Source organism: Magallana gigas, chromosome 8 (assembly GCF_963853765.1).
Source record: "Magallana gigas chromosome 8, xbMagGiga1.1, whole genome shotgun sequence".
NCBI classification, from domain to species: domain Eukaryota; kingdom Metazoa; phylum Mollusca; class Bivalvia; order Ostreida; family Ostreidae; genus Magallana; species Magallana gigas.
This window is the reverse complement of record NC_088860.1, coordinates 40,069,460-40,092,183: the sequence shown is the minus strand read 5'-3', so window position 1 is coordinate 40,092,183 and position 22,724 is coordinate 40,069,460. Positions and strand designations below refer to the sequence as shown.

The window sequence follows — 22,724 nt, the reverse complement described above, 5'->3', positions numbered from 1 at the left end:
TGACGTCGGCACGCTAGCATATCCATATGCACTTAATAACTAATGTTCCATCCCCTTTGCATCAAGTTCCTCCAGGGAATGGTAATCAAAGAAACATTAAAAGTTCTGTAGCATGTCGAAGGCGTCGCAAATCCATTCTGTGATTAATTGTTTTTAGATTTTTACCGTTTTCAAATACTTAGTTGTCGTCAATTTTTTATGACGAAATTAAATTTTAATTCAAATTAAACAATAAACATATGTAATATAAACCAACATTTACTCGCGTGTGTGAAACTTTCGCGATGTTCACGAGAGATTTTTGTTGAAGTAGCGACAAAGATGTTAATCTATGCCTCTATGCTTCAAGTTATCAAAAATTTCAATGAGGTTTGGGATTTATTTTCACTTTCTATGCAGTATTGCATTACAGAATGTCAATATGAATTAAAAACAATTTCGGAAAAAGATAAATTTCAATAGTTAAGGGGGATGTTCGGCCATATTGTTCATGTTCATATGTGCACTAAAAATATAAACATTTTTTGAAATAGCCTTGTGTTGCCAAAAACTAGCTTAACATGATTTTAAAAGATTAAAAAATATATAATGATAAGGTTTTACATGTTGTTTTGGATGAATATTGTGCATAAAATACAGCGCAATGCCTTTTGTAATCACTTTTATATGTTGTTTTGTATGCAAATTGTGCATACAACCTACAAGTACAGCGCAATGCTTTTGTAATCACTTAGAGTTGCGTAGCTGCAGACTTCTCCTGGTGATTTTAAAGTCTTAAAAACTATATACTCACATTCCGACGAATGATTTCTGAAATCCATTTTAACAACAAGACTGCTCTTTGAGAGACAAAACTACAACTTACATTGTTTTTATGCATGATTCAACCTTTTTCTTTACAAACAGTTCCAGAGTGAACACCATGAACCACCTTTAATTGCGCAGTTTTAATCCTTTAATATTATTTTTTTTCGATTTATATTGTATGTTACAACTAACATCAAAGAGTTCTGTTTTTCAAAAGCAAAATGAGCCAGCTCTGCTAATTCAAGCTGTTTGTATATAGGTAAAGATGTTTATATATATATTGTACCTCTTGTACTATACTATGTATATTGATATGGGTTTGAGAGAATAAATGAATGAATTAACTAGTGAAACAAATAATTGACATTGTTCTGTACTTGTTAATTTAAAATAAAATAGAATTTTAATAGAAAACATGTAAAACTTAAGCTTTATTTATCTTGATTTTTTTCTCAACAGCAGTTTGGGCTACTTTTTTTAAACGGGGGGGGGGGGAGTTAAAAGGGGTTTATATTTTTTTTATCAATATATGTCCACGTTGACCGGACATCCCCCTTAAAGCAAAATAGATGACTGGTTTGAACACTGTGCCGGATAATTATGCCAGTGCCAAGGTGGCCTTTTTGCACCCGACTAAGCTGCATATATCGAAAAATTCAAATATGCCATATGATAGACCATTGCTTAAAGAGTTGACAACCACCTTTGTTATCATTGTATCCCACCTGTCAGGTGAGATATTTACCTTCCAAAAATAAATTGCTATAGGAAAATGATTCTTCCCATAGGAAAATCAATATTCCTATAGGTAATTTGAAATTTCCTATCGGAATATAAAAACTTCCTAAAGAAATTTTAATTCCAATAGGATTTGATAACATCCGATAGGATTTGATAAAATCCGATGGGAAAACTTAATATCCTATAGGAAAACTACATGTCTGAATCAAATTCCTACAGGAAATACCATTCTACTATAGGAAATATAATTCCGATAGGACTTTTGAAAAATCCTAAAGGATTGTCAATATTTCCTGTAGGTGAATCAATTCTCCTATGGGAATTATCATTTTCCTATGGGATATTTATTTTTAAGGGTAAATATATCTTAAGCGTAAACTGCATCTTAAGCGGGTGCAAAAATGCCACTTTGGCACTGGCATATTTATCTGTACAGTGTTTTTGATAAGTCAGCATATAATCTCTAATAACCTATATTTACATGCAAAATCGGTACGTTGTTTAACGTGTACAAGTACTTTACAAATGTCATTTTCTCAACGGATAAAAAAATCTTTCTCAGAGAGATTTGAACATATTTTTAAAACGCTCCAACATTAAAGAATTGGCCAAGACTGGCAAACCCTGTCGTCAACGAGACCCGTCACTGGAAAAGGATATGTCATTCAGTCAACTGTAAGTTAACTTGAAGGTCCATAATTGTGACTGAAAAGCCTGGTATGGTGACTAAAAGACTGGAATTGTGATTGAAAGGTCTTGAATGGTAACTGAAAGGTCTGAAATAGTGCCTGAAAGATCTGGAATAGTGACTAAAAGGTCTAGAATAGTGACTGAAAAATCTGAAATGGCGACTGATCATGAAAGATCTGGAATGGTGACTGAAAAGATCTAAAATGGTGACTGAAAGGTCTGGAATGGTGACTGAAAGATCTGGAATAGTGACTGAAAGATCTGAAATGGCAACTGAGAGGTCGTCTGGAATTGTGACTGAAAGGTCTGGAATGCCAACTGAAATATCTGGAATGGTGACTGAAAGTTCTGGAATGGCGACAAAAAGGTCTGGAATGGCGACTGAATGGTCGTCTGGAATTGTGACTTAAAGGTCTGTAATGTCAACTGAAAGTTCTGGAATGGTGACTGAAAGATCTAGAATGGCGACTGAAAGGTCTAGAATGGTGACTGAAAGATTTAAAATGGCGACTGAATGATCTGGAATGGTGACTTAAGGGCCTGGAGTGGCGACTGAAAGATCTGAAATGGCGAATGAAAGGTCTGATATGGTGACGGATAGGTCGTATTGAATTATAATGACCAAATGGTACCGTTATGCCTTTCAGTCACCTTTCAGATTTCTATCAAACACCATTTAGTTGACTGAATGGCAGATTTTTATCAATCGTTTTGACAACAACTGAAAAACATACCAAATAATTTTTAAGAACTATGGACCTCTTACAACAGAAAAATGCTTAAAAACCAACTATTACGGTATTGTATTTAGCGTGTGTGATATTTGGTGCTAAATGATATTTTGCATCAAGTAAATTGAAGTAGGTATTTGTATTGATGCATATCTGAATGTGCTTACAGAGTATGTATGACATTTGCGAATGTATACTTTTCTTGATTTTGCGGAGTCTGCGATCCTTCAAAATCGCTAAATAGAATATACAGCCAAATGTGACACGTTTACAACATTATGAACAGAAACAAAACCAAGGCAGCTACAGGTGATAAACAAAGGCAATTGCAGACTAACTATAGCAATCATTATGATTGACAATTCAGTACAATTAATAAATAATAATTGAAACTGAGAGGCGTCAAAAGATGAAAAAGAAATCGGACGATTTTATATATAGATGACTTCGAAATTCTACGGACTGTAGGACCTATTACTGCCGATTCCAGAAAAAATACCAATGCAGGCATACACAGGCATTACGAGAGCAAACATCACAACAGGCTGATAAAAAAATTTCTTTTGGTCACGAGAATGTAACAGGATTAAAATAACTCACCTATTGTTATGTTAGTACCACCAACGAAAAACACAACAAGGCCTGTTAGGATAAAAGTCAGGATTAGTACACACTCCATTCTATGTTTAATTAACATCCCGATTGGTATCTTTTACGAACCAGCCACGAATCCAAGTGCTAATAAATTATCCTTTGAAGATCTGCACAAGTTGTCATCCTCGTTAATCCGTTTATTATTAGAGGTTACATATATTGTACTTTGGTTAGAATGCTTCGGCAATTAACACTGCAGGAAATCATGCATAACATTGATGTGTTTGTGTGGCCCTCTCCTTTTTAAAAAACCAGATCCGATTGGATCATGACGTGCTAGGGAGCTGTGCAGCATCCTTAGGAATTACACGTCCAAATCAATAAAGCCGATCTCGCATCCTTTTGTTTCATAGAATGGTTTCTATTGAATGTTCGGGTCCTTTCACAGCAAATTGATCAGTAGTTTTATAATATTTGTCTAGTATTCAAATTAAATGTGTGTCAAATACCTACTTGTGAATTGTAAATAAATACGGCTTAGGTCAGTACAGACACTTGGTTTGACAAATACTTTCTACAGCGGACAGAAAGAAGCCATCATATTTAGTTTAGATTTGTCCGTTGAAAATTAAGGCATGAGTTAAAATATTTTTATCATTTTGGAACCATACTTATTTATCATTTCTGAACATCACTTAATCAACGCATTCAGTAATTACTTTTGTTACAAATAATCATGATTTTGATTCCGCTATAAAAACCATTGAAGGGGGACAACTCTCCGGTCGACATGTATGACGTTCCTTTTATTTACATGAACATGTACTTTGGATCCAATTTAACATCTTCACATGATCACAGTAATTTACGACAAAAGTGTTGACAAATAATAACACTACAAAATAAAATCCTGTAAACTGCTTTGCCTCTTGTTTGCGATATTAAAGTCAAGGTCTTCTTCAAATTCATCATGTTTTAATGCAGTTTTCCGTTCCAAAATCTGTTGCAGGAAATTAGCTGCTTTGACTGCCGACTCAATTGAAGGCTAATGACGTTAATGATGATGATGATGATGACGACATCATCGTCGTCTTCATAATAATCATCGTCATAAACGTTGTCATCATCATCATCATCAAAACCACTACATCAAACAGAATTCTACATCGCTTTATCACATAGTTTTTATAGGTTTGGAATATTGAAAGTCAACATGTATAAACATTGATTTCATTTTGCAAGTCATCATGAAACAATGTTTAATTACAGCTGACTGTGTATATAACAGGCTTCTAGCGGAAGGCAATTAAAACGAATCTAATCATCGCATTGATCTACTAAGCTCTTCTAACCTGATACAACTCTATTCTCTGTGTTCGGCAGTCAGCGCGATCGATTCAAATCGTGTGGCTGATCATGTCACATCAATAATGAACACGGAGAGAACATGATTTACATATAAGTTTATGGGACATGAATTTCAGCGAACGAAGATGCATATACTAACTCAAGCCAAAGTCATTGGCTACATATCATCATTTTAATTTTTTTTTTAATTCGTTAAATTTTAACGCGATTGGGGTGGTTTAAAGTTGCTTTTGTGTGTGTGTTTTGTTTTTTTTTAATTTTTAAAATTTCATTTTTTTCTTCACAGTGCGACAAAATATGTTGCATATACATGTACACTGTAGAACGCAAATTTTTGCACAGGTGTGTTAAAAACAAATCAGCATTATCACCTGCCTTTTCGCATACAAGATAATCTTTGATAAGACATTATTTTTGCAGTGGTAATTTGTAATAAATTTGAATTCAACTGAAAAGCCCCTTATTGAATTCGCCCAGACACTTGATATGATAGATACCCGGGAATTAAAAAATGTGTTGACCTTGTGCAGTCTTAGAATTCGTCAGTTTTTTCGAAGAAAAAGAGCAAATTAATATTCAACGAGTTTGCTTATTTTCCTGTATACGGTATGAATTATAATCACTTTTCCATAAATGGTTCAAACACATTTGATTATATTTCATAATGATAATAAAAAAGTTATAATTTCATAAAGCTAATCTTTATTATATCCTATTACACACACACATGTAAAGGCAAAATATGGTTAGTATATAATAATAACTGAACTATGTAAAAGAAAAAAACCAGTAAATGTACATGCAGTTGAAGAAATTAAATAACACTCTCAGAATGATGATAAAATAATGTCCAGAAAAATTTAAAATAAGATCGAGACAAAAATATAAGGACAAATATAATTTACACAAATTAACTACGATATATCAGTAAATGTACTTATTGTTTAAATTTTAAGCAAAAATTATTGATTTGAAAAAAAAAAAAATAACATTCTCTTTTTTTTACTAATATAAATTTTACATATAATGAGTAAATGAAGATGACTATTTGATTTTATTTTTTATTTTTTTACTAATATAAACGTGATCCATTTTTGGATCAAATACATAGATTAGTTTAAGAAGATAGTACCCTCCAACAAAAATCAAGATACATATACATATATATTTATAATAGTAGTAGTGTATACATTTTAAATTTTACATATACATTCTATTTACTTAAAGAGAATACAAAGATGAAGCGACAAGCTAACAACAGATTAGAGGACAGAGAGAGAAACAGACAAAAACGTTTATGTGAAACAGTTTGATTATATTTTAAAATTGAACTTTTAGTTTTCTATAAAAAGAGCACTGGATACTGTACTCAGAAGTATTATTGCTAATGACAAATTGATATATATACTATTATCTTTTACAATTTACTGCTTATATGGAAAAATTGATAAAATAGACATGAATAATATTCTAAAATTTAGTGACAGCGTCCATTTTGGATCCTAACTTGGTCAACAGCAACTAATCCAGAAGAACTTAGGTGTCCATATATTACCTGTTCAGTAAGAGAAATAGAGTTAGATCCATGGAATTATCACATATAGGTTACATACAGTATAAGTTGATGACATGTGGTGATAACGAAGTAGGTTAATGCAATAACAAGAGGCCCATGGGACACATCGCTCACCTGAGGAACAATAGGTATGATAAAGTCAGCTTTATGGAGTCATAATACAAACAATCTGGACAATGTACAATAATACATGTAGATCCTGTATAAATAAATCCATTTTTCCCCCTGGATATTCTTATGTTTCTAATCATTAGTCCCTTTTCTAACAGGATGATTGCCAATATGTACATGAGCAGACTTTAATCACCTCTCCTGCACATATATAGGGACTCAACGTTACGCAGGCAGGGATGACCGCACACCTACGCAACTCAAAAGGTACCAACGTTAACGCAAGCAGGGAGTGCCGCACACTGCGCTAGAAAGGCCAGAACACCAGCAGGGATGACCACACACTAGTGCTCCGCCGCAACCACCACCAATACAAGCAAGGGTGACCGCACTCTTGTATTAATGAGATACAGGGCAGTAATGCCCGCATACTCTTTATCGTAGGTTAGAAAACACAAAATTAGATAGAGCAGGTTGTTAATACACTCAATCTATCCCAACCTGTTCAAGTGTAACCCCAAACAGTCGCTCAATGTAACTCAATAGACACTGTCCCTATATATGTGCCGGCCTAAAATAATTCATAGTACCTAAAAATTGGAAATCAAAAATAAACAAACTAATCCGTCCTAACCAAAAAATATTTATGCAGAACAACTTATATACATTGAATATTTATTATTGTATAAAAATAATCATCACAACAATTGGATAACAGTGGATGTATTAATTAAAATAATCAAGAATCAATAAATCAAGGGCAATAACTCAATACAGTAATGAAAAAATAGCTGCCTGCTTCAATTTTATAGTCATATCACATGTTGAGTATTGCAGTTCTCAAAAAGACCCTTTACAATTGTTTATATATGGGATATTTAGCTACATCAAAATCTGAACCTTCTTGTGAGGCCAAAGAATTGCCCTGGAGTCAAAGTCTTAACAATTACAAAGAATCATCTTGCTGATTAGTTTCTGAGAAGAAGATTCTTAAAGATTTACTCTATATATTCCTATGTAAAACTTTATCACCCCCCACCCCCAATGTGGCCTCACCCTACCCCCAGGGATCATGATTTTCACAACTTTGAATCTACACTAACTGAGGATACTTCCACACAAGTTTCAGCTTTCCTGGCTGATTAGTTTCTGAGGAGAAGATTTTTAAATATTTCCTCTATATATTCCTATGTAAAACTTCGACCCCCAATTGTGCCCCACCCTACCCCCAGGGATCATGATTTTCACAACTTTGAATCTACACTGCCTGAAGATGCTTCCACACAAATTTCAGCTTTCCTGGCTGATTGGTTTCGGAGAAGAAGATTTTTAAAGATTTACTATATATATTCCTATGTAAAACTTTAACACCCCCCCCCCCTAATGTGGCCTCACCCTACCCCCAAGGATCATGATTTTCACAACTTTGAATCTACTATACCTGAGGATGCCTCCACACAAATTTCAGCTGTCCTGGCTGATTAGTTTCTGAGATAAAGATTTTTAAAGATTTACTCTATATTTTCCTATTTAAAACTTCGACCCCCCATTGTGGCCCCACCCTACACCCGGGGGTCATTATTTTCACAACTATGAATCTACACTACCTGATGATGCTTTCACACAAGTTTTAGCTTTCCTGGCTGATTAGTGTCAGAGAAGAAGATTTTTAAAGATTTACTCTATATAATCCTTTGTAAAACTTCGACCCCCCATTGTGGCCCCACCCTACCTCCGGGGATAATGATTTTCACAATTTTGAATCTACACTACCTCAGGATACTTCCACACAAGTTTCAGCTTTCCTGGCTGATTAGTTTCTGAGAAGAATATTTTTAAAGATTTACTCTATATATTCCTTTATAAAACTCCGACCCCCCCATTGTGGCCCCACCCTACCCCCGGGGATCATGATTTTCACAATTTTGAATCTACACTACCTTAGGATGCTTCCACACAAATTTCAGGTTTTCTGGCCGATTAGTTTCTGAGAAGAAGATTTTTAAAGATATACTCTATATATTCATATGTTTAAATTCGACCCCCCATTGTGGCCCAACCCTACCCCCGGGGGTCATGATTTTCACAATTTAGTATCTACACTACCTGAGGATGCTTCCACACAAGTTTCAGCGTTCCTGGTCTTATGTTTCATGAGAAGAAGATTTTTGAAAATTTCTCGAAAATTTTCATAAATTCCTAATTATCTCCCTTTGCAAAAGGGCGTGATCCTTAATTTTCACAACTTTGAATCCCCTTAGGCTAAGGATGCTTTGTGCCAAGTTTGGTTGAAATTGGCCCAGTGGTTCTAGAGAAGATGTTGAAAAGTTTACAGACAGACGGACGACAGACAAAATGTGATCAGAATAGCTCACTTGAGCTTTCAGCTCAGGTGAGCTAAAAAAGCAAGTACGATTAATTTTAATTCCATACATTACTTGCTATGTTTGTTGTTGAATTTTTTTTTATGTTACATGTAGGTTGTTGGCATTCAGAAGTTGGAGTTCTATTCGCTTTTCTCTATTCACTATTCGAATAGCTAATAGAAATCTGTGGTCGGATCGCTATTCAAAATTACCGTAAACATGCTAATTAACGTAAATTAAAAAAATCAATGAACATAATCGACCTTCAAAAGGGTTTCCCTTGAAAGAAATCCCATTATAACTGTATTATACGAAATGTCGCATTTTTGCCAGGGTAGCTAAGCCTCTTACTGGTCGTGAAAACCCAATTCCTTTTGAGGGTGGACTGGGCTGACCCATGGCCCCATCCTCACCAAATATGAAGGCCCAAATATGGGATACAGGGTGTTAGCCAGCCCCTTGAAAGAAATCCCATTATAACTGTATTACACGAAATGTCGCATTTTCGCCAGGCTAGCTAATTAATTGTTCATTATGTCAATGTTCAGGTTAGGTCAGCAAGTAATAATTTTTACTATAAAACTGGGGTTTTTTTCAATTAAAAAGGGAAGTTTATATGAAATTTTGAATTTACGTCTATTAACATGTTTACGGTAATTTGAAAAGCGAACCGATCACAGATTTTTATTCGCTATTCGAATAGTGAATAGCGAAAAGCGAATAGAACTCCAACTTCTAAATGCCATTACAAGTGTCCTTACCATATATGAGCTTGATTCACAAGTGAATGTCATTGTCAAAGATTTCCAGACGTTTCCAGGGTCTGATGTGCTCCATAGCCAGCCAGGTCCCGCCTTGTAGATCCCAAAGTACACTGAAGACCCTCTCATATAAAAACTGAGGGTGAGGCAATACTCGCCGTCTATGAAATGAATATGAAGTTATCGACATTGTTGATAAAAATTCATTATGAACTGAAATTTGGAACGTCGTTCCAGAGTAGCTATCGTGCGTTTACAAGTAGATATGGAAGACATCCTTGAAACTTTTTAAAATTTTGATTCGCTATCGAAAAGATAAAGAAGTTCAACTGATGAGTAAAGTCACATTTTATCTGGATAACTGTAGACAATTTAGTATTTGCTCCATTCATTTACCAATTACTTTTTAAAAGTAATAAAATTTAAAATTGTGTCCGAACGTTTTGTTTTCATTCAGTAAACATAAAAAATATTTTTTTATCATAATGCTATAAATCCAGTCTAATTCATGATAAAAATGCATCTTCAAGAAGAATTTTAAATTTTTTTTAAAACATTTAGATTTTAATTTTTTATGCATATATGTATGTGTTTGAAATGAGTTCTGTCGTACCTAATGTACCCGATGGTGTTTGCAGAATGAAGTTTGTCTGAGTGTTTATGAAGGCATAACCCGGGGTCCCTTTCCCCCCGTTTGGAGGATTCATCCCCGCAGAAAATGCATCCTAAAAATAAAATCGCAGGAGTTATCGTCCATGTTTAGTTTATGTTCAACACTGCATTTGTAATTAAAAGAAGTATCAGTGTAAACAAGAGTTACAAACACTGTAGAATCATTTGAATTTCTGTAGCCCTTCCCCGCAAATTTACATCTTCGACAAAAACAAATTTTAAAAAAAAGAGTTTACTTAGTTATCTTAATGAAACCAAAAACCTACGCATCCACGAAATAACATGCCCATCATAGGCATAAATATCCAAAATCCAAGAAACACCCCCCCCCCCCCCCCCCCACGAATTCAAATGACAAATAAAATTGTCTGACTAGAACAAAAGCTAGAAATAAATGTTTTGAAATTGGACACATTAGAATCTTTTTTTTCTGACCCGTATTATATGTACTCCACTAGTACTCATCAACATCCAACAATTTTCAGCAGTGTCAAAGTTGCAGCTTTTATCAAACCCCGGCTCTTGAATACTTGGTCCTGTTATATAAGATAAAACGGTTTATAAATATGACAGTATTAAACACTTTGATTACAACTTTTGATTACGTTATTCAGGTGTCTTTCCATTTATAGATGAACCACTTAATATTTTGAAGCAGCAATATCTCAAATTAAATCTGTCATATAACATAAATAGGAATGGCTGCGTCATGTAGTTAGCCATTCTTTACTTTTTTTCTTTTCTTCTTGCTGGGCTCTATAATTTTTATTTCATGGGGAGACTACGTATGCATATATAACTTTTCTCCATATTGTTTACTTTTTTTGTAATGGCGAAAATTTCTGTTCAAAAATCACGAAATCATGATATGATTTTATATCAAAGACAATGTTCTGAATTTATTATTATGTTAGTTCCAATATGCTTCATATATTTTATGAAAGCTAAGAATTCAATAGCATTCAACGCTAAGGAATTTATAAATAGAACATGAATTTGGCACTCAAAGTTGCTCAATAAATATACATCTTGCTTAAAAGGTTAATTTATATCTTTTAACCATAAGCAGGTCACTTCTTCTCCTTATTCGATTTCATTTAATGAATTAGTAACAATATAATATGAATACGTGGCTTTTTAGACTTTTCCTTTGCTCAACTCGTCGTTACACATTTTTACCTTCCCTAGATAGTGTTGAATAATCAATTTTTCATTGAATATAGTTATTCATACATGTACCTGCTCCACCCGTGCTTGCTCTTAAGTGAAACAATTGGTTAGAATACGGGTATTCATCCTTAGAAAACCTGCTATCAAAGCGCATCATCAGCGTGTTGCTTTTTGAAACGATGCGTTTAAACGGAGTACAGAATCTGCAAAGACAAAACGTTTATACAAACGTATTATAGAGTCCAATTGTTTCGAACGTGTCGGACATGTAATTATTATTTTCATTTCCAAAAATAATATGTCTAGTCAAATGCGAATCCATTATTGAAAAAACGTCGTAAGCTATTTAATTAATACTTAAAAGATCTACTCAATCTTATTTCCTAACTAAAAACATAGTGTTTGAATGATATAAGCTTTTCACTAGACCCTTACTTTGGACCCATTATTTCAGGCGAAACGTAACGTACTTCCAACCAATGACTACAAGAATTGTCTATCGTGGACTGTTTCAGGTTCATTTTGTTGTCCACAACATCAAGTGCAATATTGCTTCCTGTCGGAGCCTACAAGACAAACGTTGATTAGTCACTTAATACATTTCAACTTAATTGCTATAAAATTATCATTGATTATTGCAGAAGTAGATTATTTCAGAAGCTAAAAATATCTTCAAGGTCACCTGAGTCAAACCATATGTGCTGCAAGTGATATTTGGAGCAAACTTTGCAAATAGGCATTTAAAAAAAATTCTTATCTAATCCTACACACGGATTGGGTAATTCATGGCCCATGAGTCAAGGGTTCAGACTCTTGGGTGGAGTCATTGCGGCCAATTACATGTTGTGAACATGTGCAATTTATTAGAATTTTGAAAATCCTTCTCTACTCCATTATATATTCAAGAGAAAACTAAATACCTGATTTAGATGTCTATGAAACCCGCTTCCAAAATTAAATTAAAAAATTATAAAACCTGGGTCAGGGATCCAAGCCCTTAAGTACGCCAATATGACTAAAAAGTAAACGTGTATTAAATCTTCTTAACTTCCAATAAAGTGGGAGATAAACTGAATGTATTATGATCGATTAATATGATTATGAAATTCACTGCACCTGGGTCAGGGGGTCATGTCCTTGGGTGAAGCCAATATAGTAAAAATGTATTTAAAATGTATTTAACCTGAAAAATCGTCTTCTCTATTTCTACAGCAGGTGCATATAAACTGAATGCATGGTTATGACGCCATCTTTTTTAATTGTTAACCTCTCGACCCATGGGTCAGAGCTCCGAATATGTTCGTATGTTTTACAATATGACCACATAATGAAAGCACAAAAAAATGTGAATATTTTTTTCGGTACTTTTACAGTCGTAGGAGATCAATTCATAAAATGCATTCTTAAGAAGTCTATACTGTCTTCCAAAATTATGCCAATGTTTTGTATTTGGTGGTGGCGAACATTGGTATTGAGTGAACATATGTATATTCTAGGCCACTTGATTTTTTCCCCAAATCTTGTCCCCTCTGGGTTTTTTTTATGTATTGATGTTTACAAACATTAAATAATAAAAACGGTGGTAACAATCAGAGGAGTTTCTGATTAAGGTTTAGACTTCAAAATGAATCTGAAACTGTAAACATGAGTCTCTCTTTCAGGTTTATCTTGTGGCTTTGGTACTCAGGTGGCCATCAAGGTCTGTTGGCGTCTTGCTATCAAACCATATGGGTAACCAACATACATGTAACATCATTGCAATAAAATATAAGTATATAATCTAAACCTTAAATCGTCGCGGACATTGTATGTAGAGTAACAGCCATTTTTTCAGGTTCATTATATTTCAGTGCAGCCATTATATCAAAGCTATTTTTCATTCAAATATTATGTCCGTAACTACAAAAATATACAACTCAATACCTGCATAAGCAGGTGATCACTACGCTTACTTTTTATGTGTTACACATGTTTACATTGTTGAACGCTTACCGTAAGAATGACTGTACAGACTTTATCCGTTGGGTATCTATTCGGGAAATTAGGAGACTTAAGGTCAACATAGTCGACGGCATCTAATGATACTACTCCACCACAGTCTAAAATCAGCAAAAACATTAGAACCATTTTAACAAGAGCTTGGACATTGGGTAGTTGTGTCAAACAGCAATGTGACGTAGGCATGTCTATTTCATTGTAAGCCATTCAGTCATGGCTCTTGAAAACAATAAGACTTGTCTGGTTTATCAGCTAGGACTCCGCAAACGGTGTATATTTCGCTTGAAACCAGCGTCATTTTAACTTGTTTTGACGCAACAAATAGATTGTTACATCCTACTTAAAGTTCGAGCTCTTGTTAAAATGGTTTTCACTATTACACTATTCTCTACATTCACAACTATCCCAACATGTTGAAGGATACTGAATATAGTGTTATTCTATTTGGAAACGTTTTTGTCCCGTTTTGAATTCCTCCAGAAACAGTGATATTGTAGATATATTTTTTTTCTTATTAATACATTATTTAAAAGTTATTTTGATTCGACAAGTCTTAAACTTGCACATCGACAACAAGAGTGAACAAAAAGGGGAAAATAAAATATTTCCGAATTTCCTTTCTATATATAGTAGATTTCTATGTCTAAAATCATGTTTAAACTTATGTCAATTTGTCACCTTGGTCCCCGACCACCTGTTGACACTCAGTTCCAGACAAACCGTCGGGACAAACACACGTACAATCCGCGCCCACGAATCCGCCATTTCGACAATATACTCGGTTTGTGCAGTGCCCTGAAAAAAGCGAGACAACTTTGGGTTCAATGCAAATTCTACAAACTATTAAGATTTATAGGCCCTATGTATATTTTATTGGCTTAACTTCAAGCATGTGTCACTTTATACACAAAATAAAAGCATAATTTTAAACGACTTTCATATAACCGATAGGTAAGTAAACATTTTATTTCATTTAGATCTAGAAATCAAGCATTTGTTGAATTTTAAAGATTTTGCGCTAAAAAAAAAAAGAATAATCAGGGGAGAGTCTAGGCCAAACTCCTGTCCCAAAATGTCGTCAATGTTTTTTTTAACTGTAACACAAAATTTTCTAAATTGTTTTGACAATCGAATGTACAAAGAACGGAAAATAGGTAGTTCTCACCAGCACAATTATAGGCCTGGGTGATTTCTCGTACGTCTAGGTGAGTAAGCCCACTGGATGAACCAACTAAGGATTCAAGCGTTGAATCTCGGAAAGACATCGTTTTCTGTTGGTTACTCGTGAATGCCTGTTATGGCGATATCGAGTAACAAAATCAAATAAGATAAAGAATATAAAAATAAATAATCACTAAAAGGTGTTTCATTACATCTTGAAATTATTTATTAAATCAACAGAAAAATACTACTGCTTGATTTTTAAAGATGACATGATGCGTCAATTGTTTCTGATACAAATAGGCGGGAAAATACACAATTTTTAATTTCAATAAAATATGAATTTATTAAAAAATCTAATTCAGTTTATATGAAAAAAGTAGCTGAAGGACTCGAACTTGAGATCCGATCTAGTGTTATATAAATACTTAATCCAGGAAATAAGTTTAAGGATATTGGAAAAACTTATGGCTTACCTTTAAACTATATTGAAGGGAAGAAGTGGGGTCATACTGAGTTCTATCATGAGAACCAATGGAGAGAATTTCCATGTTTTTGTTGTTTTGACCACCTATAACGTTGTTCCAGTGCATTATAATGTGTTGGTCCCTGTCTTTACGTTGCTGCTCATGAACTTGTCCGAGGGCGTGCATGATTTCGTGAACTACAGTTTTCTTCTGTTATTTAATATGTAAAAGTAAACAAAATTGTTGATTTAGACTTGACACTGATGACAAAATAAGAATATTCATAAAAACATTAACAATTGAATACTTATATCAAACAAACGAACTGTAGTTCTCTGATGTGAGGATACAGTTTGAGTTTCGTAGAAATGGTCTTTTTATACGTTAAAAAACAGCAACATAAAATTTGACAACCTCGTGATTGCATGAAGTCATTCTTAACGGCTTTGAATTTTATAGAAGGGTTACAGTTTCGCGAATTCTTACGTTTTTAAAGACATATACTCAGAAACGATATCTAGAAACGTTTCGTTTAAGTATAAAAACCTATCATTATTTTAATTCCATTTCATGTAAGTACCAATTTATAATTATTTTTTTTTTCAAATCTTACTTCATTTTGGAAAATATAATAATTAATGAACTTGATACGCAAAAGAAAATGTAGATTGAAAATATGTTATCATACTGACATTGATACATTTCCACTTATTGAGCCCAATTGTTTGAGACCCAGTCCGTATTCGGCCGACATATGAATTGCACGATGTTGAACTGCACAGTTGTAAAAAGAAAGAGAAAATAGTATCAATGCCAATAAAAATTGTACATTTATAGACAATAGTGAATTTCATTATATAATAAATTGCGTGTCCAGGTATGTTTGAATATCATTACTGGAAAAATTATTGCAGTGAGTGATATCAAAGAATAAAAACATTCATTTATACGGCATTTCCATTATCACATTACGAAACTTAATTAAATATAATTTCATTTATCGATTAAAAAAGAAATCTTACATTTGACGTTAATATTATATCACATGTACGCATGAATTAAAAGAAGGGGGAGGCAAATAGCAAAATATCAACATTATATATCATGTTTATTGTGCCTTAGCTTCAAATCTGACATCTGGGCACCCTGTACTTACTCGGAAGTAAAATTTATGTATGTTTGGTGCGGAAGAGCTGACCATGCAGCCATTTCTTTGGGAACAAATCTGATGCAGGTTTTATCCGTGAACTCCTTTATTCCCACGAGTATCGTTTTTCTCTGTGCTGAATCAACTATAATTCGACGAAGAATAAACGTGACATATTAATAGACATCTTTTACAATAAATCATTTCATAATGTGAAATTAGATTTTTATAATTATATATTCACAGTACTGAATGTCGTAAAATAGATGTTATTTTTTTTTCTAACCATATTAACTAAGTAATCTCTTAACTTATGTAAGTCACAACAATTCAAATTGCAAGACTATGCTTCCTTTTGAGACTAAAAATATATTTCATTCTAATCGTAATTATGATAATCGATTACAAATTTTAAATCATAACCCATGATTATACATTGACTTCAACGGACACATTTGTGGCCGGATAAACATTAACATATAGCAAATCATTCTTCTTGTGGGACCAATGCATTTATACATCCATGTGTACTTACACGTTGGGTCTATATAGTATGGAATGTATGCATATTCCCAGAGAGTCACGCGCTCGGCAAAATTTCTTTTTCCATCAGCCTTGAAATGTAGAAATAAAATTGATATACTTTTTACTTAACATCAATAATGGAATTACGTTTGTACCTGGTCAAATGGACCTCGAGCATGCAATTATACCGTTCTCTCAAATTGACGTCAGAGTTAATTTTACTTTTATTTTTATATTGCACATAACATTCTTGATTTTTTATTCCATTTTTCTTTACCATATTTTACTTGCATTTCTTTGAAGATGAGATCTTTGAAATTTTCATAATTCCATTATTTTTAATCTTAGTGTGAAATTTATTCTTAGTTTAAAGAAATGTGTTCGCGATGTCATTCACCTGTTAAGGATACACCATGACCTAAAAAACATTATGGACAAATCCATAAAATTGACAGGTGATCATAGGTGCAATATATACCTTTCTGCCATCACTTCTGCTGACGAAACACACAATGAATAATACAATTACCTGAGAAGTTTGGAATGTACTACATTTCAATTGTGTTGCACTAAATCTCACAAAAAACTTATGCGAAGGATGATATATGATATGGGCCTAAAATGGCCCCCTAAAATGAACATCATCATTTTACTGTAATAATTATTCTTTTTTTCTTTGTACAGATATATACGTGATGTTTTTTTTTCTCTCACAATTTTCATTTTGATTCAAGTGCCCAGATTTTAGAAATATGACATCGTAAAGATAACTTTTTCCCGCCAATTTTGCATTTTTAGCATACAACTTGTTTTCAAGCAAGAGCGCATGCTTGAACAAACAACATCATTTTATTAGAGATGTATCTTGCCAAGACTTATAAGTGACCAAAAAATGCCCTTGTCCAAGCATGCGCTCTTTATTTCCAATTCGTATAAAAGATAAGAAAAATGTCAATCGTTGACTGGTTTTAATTGCATTCTAAAAACACCGTCACTACTGACGTCATATACGGCAGTGAGTGCAAATAAATCAAATGAATAAGTGAAAAATGATTTTTATAATAACTCTTCTAAAGAATAACATAATAATTTATTGTACCCGAAACACTAAAAAAAAATAGCGAATTATGGGGGCCAAAGACTTATATTATATAGGTTATTTAATATTTTTGTAACATGTTTTTCTAACAATAATAGATAAACATGTAAGGCTTCTTTTTAAAGGATATAAATTTTCCTAAGATACTATGAGTATTTTGATTGACCTGATTATGTAAAGATTTTCCACTAATACCGGGTACCGGGCAAACTGTCACCGCAGACTTCCCGGTATTGGGTTCCTATTAATATTGGGATCCATGTACCTCAATCTTATGCAGATCTATCCTGATTCCCAAATTAATATCCCAGATACGAATACTGCCGGTTACACTTTATTTATTCCTACCATAGCCTTTCCTGACGTTAACCCTCTTACAATTCTCTTTTGAGCTTTTCAGCCAATCTGCCTCAGCTACAGGCTGCGCTGACTTTAATGCACTTGAGACAGTTCATTCTAAGGGGTGCCATGTTATTTTTTTTTTATAAGTACGTCCAATTTGTTTCATTCTTTGTATTTAACCTACCTTTGAAAAAAAGTGATTGTCTTCATTTTCAGCCTTGGCAGATGCCTTTTTCGAAGGATCAATGCCCTTTGGCTGAAATAGCAAAGAATAAACGTAGTGACTATTACGCTATTTGTTTTTGCTTGACAATATGTAAACTATGGTAAAACTAAAGTAAACCATCCAGCGATGGATTATTTCTTTCAAGCTGATTTAATTGTACAACATTTACACCTTTTCAATTAATATTAAAAAAGATCCTTTTTAAGAATTGTTTATCAGCCTATCGGTAGCTTACCATGTGAGGTCTTCCATTTTTGTCATACGAAAGCATCGTCTGAAGGAGATTTGCTATAGGGTCATCTTGATTGCGAGGACCCTGATACTGAAATGCATTACATATACTGCTGAGCCTGCTGAGATTTTAAAGCATATCAATTGAAAATGAAATTGTCAATTTCAGCAATTAATATTAACGATCTTTTCGTGAGCTGAAAGTTGTTATTTTAAACATATCATATTGATAAACACGCCAACAAAATCCAATGTACAATTGTGTTCATTTACAAATAATATCATTTTTATACATAGAAATTTTAAAAAAAAAAGTGAGGTGGAATGCTAATCCAAATTTTAACTTTGTAACTTTTTCAGTTTCAATTCTGGCACGACTTGTTCAAAAAATACCAATCATCATTTTGGCAGATGTATTAGCCAATGCAAGATTAGAAACTTAGAAGCAATGTATTGAACACTGTGCCGGATAATTTAGCCACTGCCAAGGTAGCATTTTTGCACCCGTCTAAGCTGCATAATTATATAGAAATATTACAATAAGCCATATGATCGATAATTACTTAAAGAGTTTACAACAACCTTTATAATCATTGTGTCAGGTAAGATATTAAAACTCCTAAAGGGTAAAAAATGTCCTTAGGAAAAACAATATTACTATAAAAATATCAAAAATATCCTATAGGAATACAAGAACTTCCTATCGAAATTTCAATTCCGATTTGATAAAATCCGAAATCTTAATTTCCTATAGGAAAACTACAGGTACCTGTCTCAATCAAATTCCAACAGGAAATATCATTCTCCGATAGGAAATATTATTCCTATGGGATTTTCAGACAATTGGGTTTATCCCTTCAACTATTTTTAGAATCGGTAGGACAACAAAGAAGTGCCATTAAAATTAAAAGTTCCTTTATTAGCAGACTACATAAAAAAATAATGAAGCTATGTATTATTATGAACATCATACTTGTAAGTGAGGATCATTTTTCCTGTAAGTATATTAAGCAAAATGTGATTTAACCTGAAAGTGTATGGAACTATTTTGTGTTATTTGATGCTTCACTGATAGGCAGGAGTTTACTACTTTCACTTTCTTTTTCAGGGGTTGACGTAAACAGACGGATTTTGCGGGAAAACGAATCTGACATCAAACCACGAAACTCGGACTGAAGATGGACAACTTGTATAGCTTCAGTTTGAGGGATCACTCGTTGCTGAACGAAAATTAGGGAGATTTCTGTGTGACATTATGTTAACATTACCGGCTATGGAAAATGTATTAGTGGACTATACCCATATTCTATAGGATTGTCAGAATCATTTCTCCTACGGGAATTATCATTTTCCTATGGGATTTTCAGACAATTCTATAGGATTATCAGAATCATTTCTCCTACGGGAATTATCATTTTCCTATGGGATATTAATTTTTAAAGGCAATTGTCTCACCTGTCAGGTGAAATCCACTTAAAACAAAAGTGATTATTTACCCTCTAGACAATAGTTTAACATTAAGTACAACTGGATTTTTCCGAAACTGCGTCGTAAGCGCTTGCGAAAATACCACTTTGGTACTGGCATAATTGTCCGGCATATGTATTTCGTATTTCTTAAACAGCAAGTTGTGTAGGTTGTGTAGTATTTTACCTGCAACGAAAACATTTTTATTTTCGTTATCAGAAAGTTTGAAATAGCTTACAATTTTGCTTTTTTAACCAAACATCATCATATTAATTTATAAGCCCACAAAAGAAAACTGAGTTTGACATTACAACAAAATCTGAATTATCTAATGTCATATATTTTGGGGGATTTGGATGTTTTCGTTGAAAATATACATTTGATAGTTTTTGTCTCCTAGTTTGGGTTTATATTTCATGGTATAAACAGTTTACCCAGTCTTTAATCATGTGCTTGTGCCAATTTTCTGGTTTCTCCATTTCTTCCCAGTCACTCCAAACTATTCTATTTTTTCTCGATTTTGCGACAAACGGTAGTTCCTGTTTCACCATGGGTTTTGGGGACCTTGCATCTGTTTTAACTAGAAGTATATGAATTGTTAATGTGTTACTAGTGTGTAAATTAATTCGTTTCAAATGAGATAAATTTATAGCTCTTACTAGTATTTTAAAGTATGCATTTGCATTATATGTAAGTTAATATTTTGCGCCCAAGTAATATTTTAAGCACAACAGGACTGCATTTAAAATTTACGTCATTAATACCACTCTTTGTAAACGAAATTGAAAATAAGTTAAAATTATAGGAAAAATAAAACAAACTTAAAGATAAAAAACCATTAAAATATATGTGGTTTATCAAACAATCGGCTTTATTTGTCCGATAATATCGTAAAGCAACGCTCTTGTCGTTAGAGTAAATTTTATTTGATGATGAACCCTTGTTTACCTTTAGTCAAAAATGACAATGCATCATCTCAAAATGTAAATAAATGTATTCTACATCCGTTGATCCGGGTATATGGACCGATACACAAGGATCAATAATATGTTTTAAAATGAACAGAAAACATATAGTTATTTATTTTTAGTTCAAAACAATCCAAATTCATATGAATGATATGCATAACAAACATAATTATGTATCTGTTGACGTCATTAACAATAAGTAACAATTAACAATAAGTTTACACAAAACAATGTTTATGTATTTTAAACTGTATGGTTTTGATTTTGTTTGCTTTAAATATCCCCCTGCTGTTTTTTTTAATATCTGCATATAATTAAAATCATTTAATGCTAAAGAGGACGTAATATAATTTTTGAAAAATCAGAATTGATATTTCGTATTTTTAAAACAATAATCCGTTTGTATTTTAGTAATTACAAACAATTTTACAATATATATATATATATATATATATATATATATATATATATATATATATATATATATATATATATATATATAATTACCGAGCCTGCTCATATTACTTTAAACTAAACTAAGTATTTTTTTAATCTAAGACTCGGGATTCATTTTTTAGATCAGATTTTTTTCCTGTTACCTAAAACTTTGCTACACCAAACTATCATGGTTACATCATAAGAAAATTGAACATCAACATTCACAGCGGATTTATCTTTACATACCAAAACGTTAATAACTCCAGAACTTACGGTGTTTCGTCCTCAACAACCTCTGAAGCTCACTCATATTCCCTTCATCAGCGAATGCATCGACGCTTGATAATATCAGGATGAAACAAGCAAGCTTCACTGTGTCTTCAACCATGTCTATGGGAATTGCGTCAAGTTTTATAGAATGCAAAAATGTGAACTGCCCCTCATAGAAAAAATTTGAATGTTTTATACAAAGTTACATATGTGTCATTTTATATGGATCTTGATTCAGTTTTTATTTTAAGGAAGGTGTGTTTAATGATCTTTGATCTGTGGCGCGATAAAAAGGCCATCTTTCTGTAACAAACTGGGAAAAAATAAATGCATTACAAGTTGATGTTTTGCCAGAGTTGTAATGCATCTCTAAGGGGTTATTTTTTCAGTAGGTCATACTAAATGAACAACCGGATATACTAGAGGAAATAATGTTTTGAAAAGTTCCCGTTATATGTTCTTCTATATAAGTGAAATCATATTAGATGCATTAAGTACATATGCCATGATGCTAGACATTTCAATGCATTGATTTTTTTTTTATTAAAAGCTTATTACAGCTTGTGTTCCTTTGTTCTTTCTATTTTTTTATTTCTTTTTTCGGGGGGGGGGGATGGTAAGTTTATTGAAATAAATTTTGATATAACATTTATAAAAGTCTCTGAAGAATTCGGATTATCTATTTTTTTCTTTTTTGTAAGTTAACTATTTCAAATATCAAATTCACAATGATTGATTTTCATCGCTCGTCCGACATGCATAATATAAATGCATTTCTAAAAACCAATTTTGGTCTAT

General features: G+C 33.0%; 2 protein-coding genes and 1 long non-coding RNA gene across 3 annotated transcripts in view; 1 reads left to right on the top strand and 2 right to left on the bottom strand.

The window, feature by feature from the left end:
• The window catches only part of LOC105348279 (glutamate receptor ionotropic, kainate 4), a 29,786-nt gene extending 25,853 nt beyond the window's left edge, over window positions 1–3,933 (bottom strand). Inside the window, exon 1 of the mRNA XM_011457634.4 lies at window positions 3,570–3,933. Within this exon, the coding sequence (XP_011455936.3) occupies window positions 3,570–3,666 (97 nt within the window). The 5' untranslated portion in view covers window positions 3,667–3,933. The remainder of the gene's footprint in view (window positions 1–3,569) is intronic.
• Window positions 3,934–6,076: 2,143 nt separating this feature from the next.
• LOC105348286 (zinc metalloproteinase nas-34) lies at window positions 6,077–22,078 on the bottom strand. Its single transcript, XM_011457641.4, has 17 exons — window positions 21,930–22,078; window positions 20,685–20,830; window positions 18,788–18,874; window positions 18,511–18,582; window positions 16,896–16,974; window positions 16,370–16,505; window positions 15,906–15,987; window positions 15,223–15,423; window positions 14,751–14,877; window positions 14,264–14,380; window positions 13,580–13,686; window positions 12,023–12,153; window positions 11,657–11,790; window positions 10,853–10,953; window positions 10,359–10,470; window positions 9,746–9,906; window positions 6,077–6,486 (listed from the first exon to the last, which is right to left on the bottom strand). Exons 1-17 carry the CDS (start codon window positions 22,042–22,044, stop codon window positions 6,409–6,411), a joined length of 1,986 nt encoding a protein of 661 aa, XP_011455943.4. The 5' UTR covers window positions 22,045–22,078; the 3' UTR covers window positions 6,077–6,408.
• On the top strand, window positions 19,630–19,929 carry LOC136270743 (uncharacterized). The gene is made up of 2 exons (XR_010708595.1): window positions 19,630–19,780; window positions 19,892–19,929. It is a non-coding gene; the product is annotated as an uncharacterized lncRNA (long non-coding RNA).
• Window positions 22,079–22,724: the final 646 nt, after the last annotated feature.

Excerpts from the sequence above, each read along its gene's own strand:
- LOC105348286 (XM_011457641.4), bottom strand. The coding sequence starts at position 22,044 with ATGGTTGAAGACACAGTGAAGCTTGCTTGTTTCATCCTGATATTATCA. Across the intron at positions 15,424-15,905 it reads ATAAGTGGAAATGTATCAAT|AAGAAAACTGTAGTTCACGA; the intron begins GTCAGTATGATA and ends ATTAAATAACAG. Across the intron at positions 13,687-14,263 it reads ACAGGTGGTCGGGGACCAAG|ACTGTGGTGGAGTAGTATCA; the intron begins GTGACAAATTGA and ends TGCTGATTTTAG.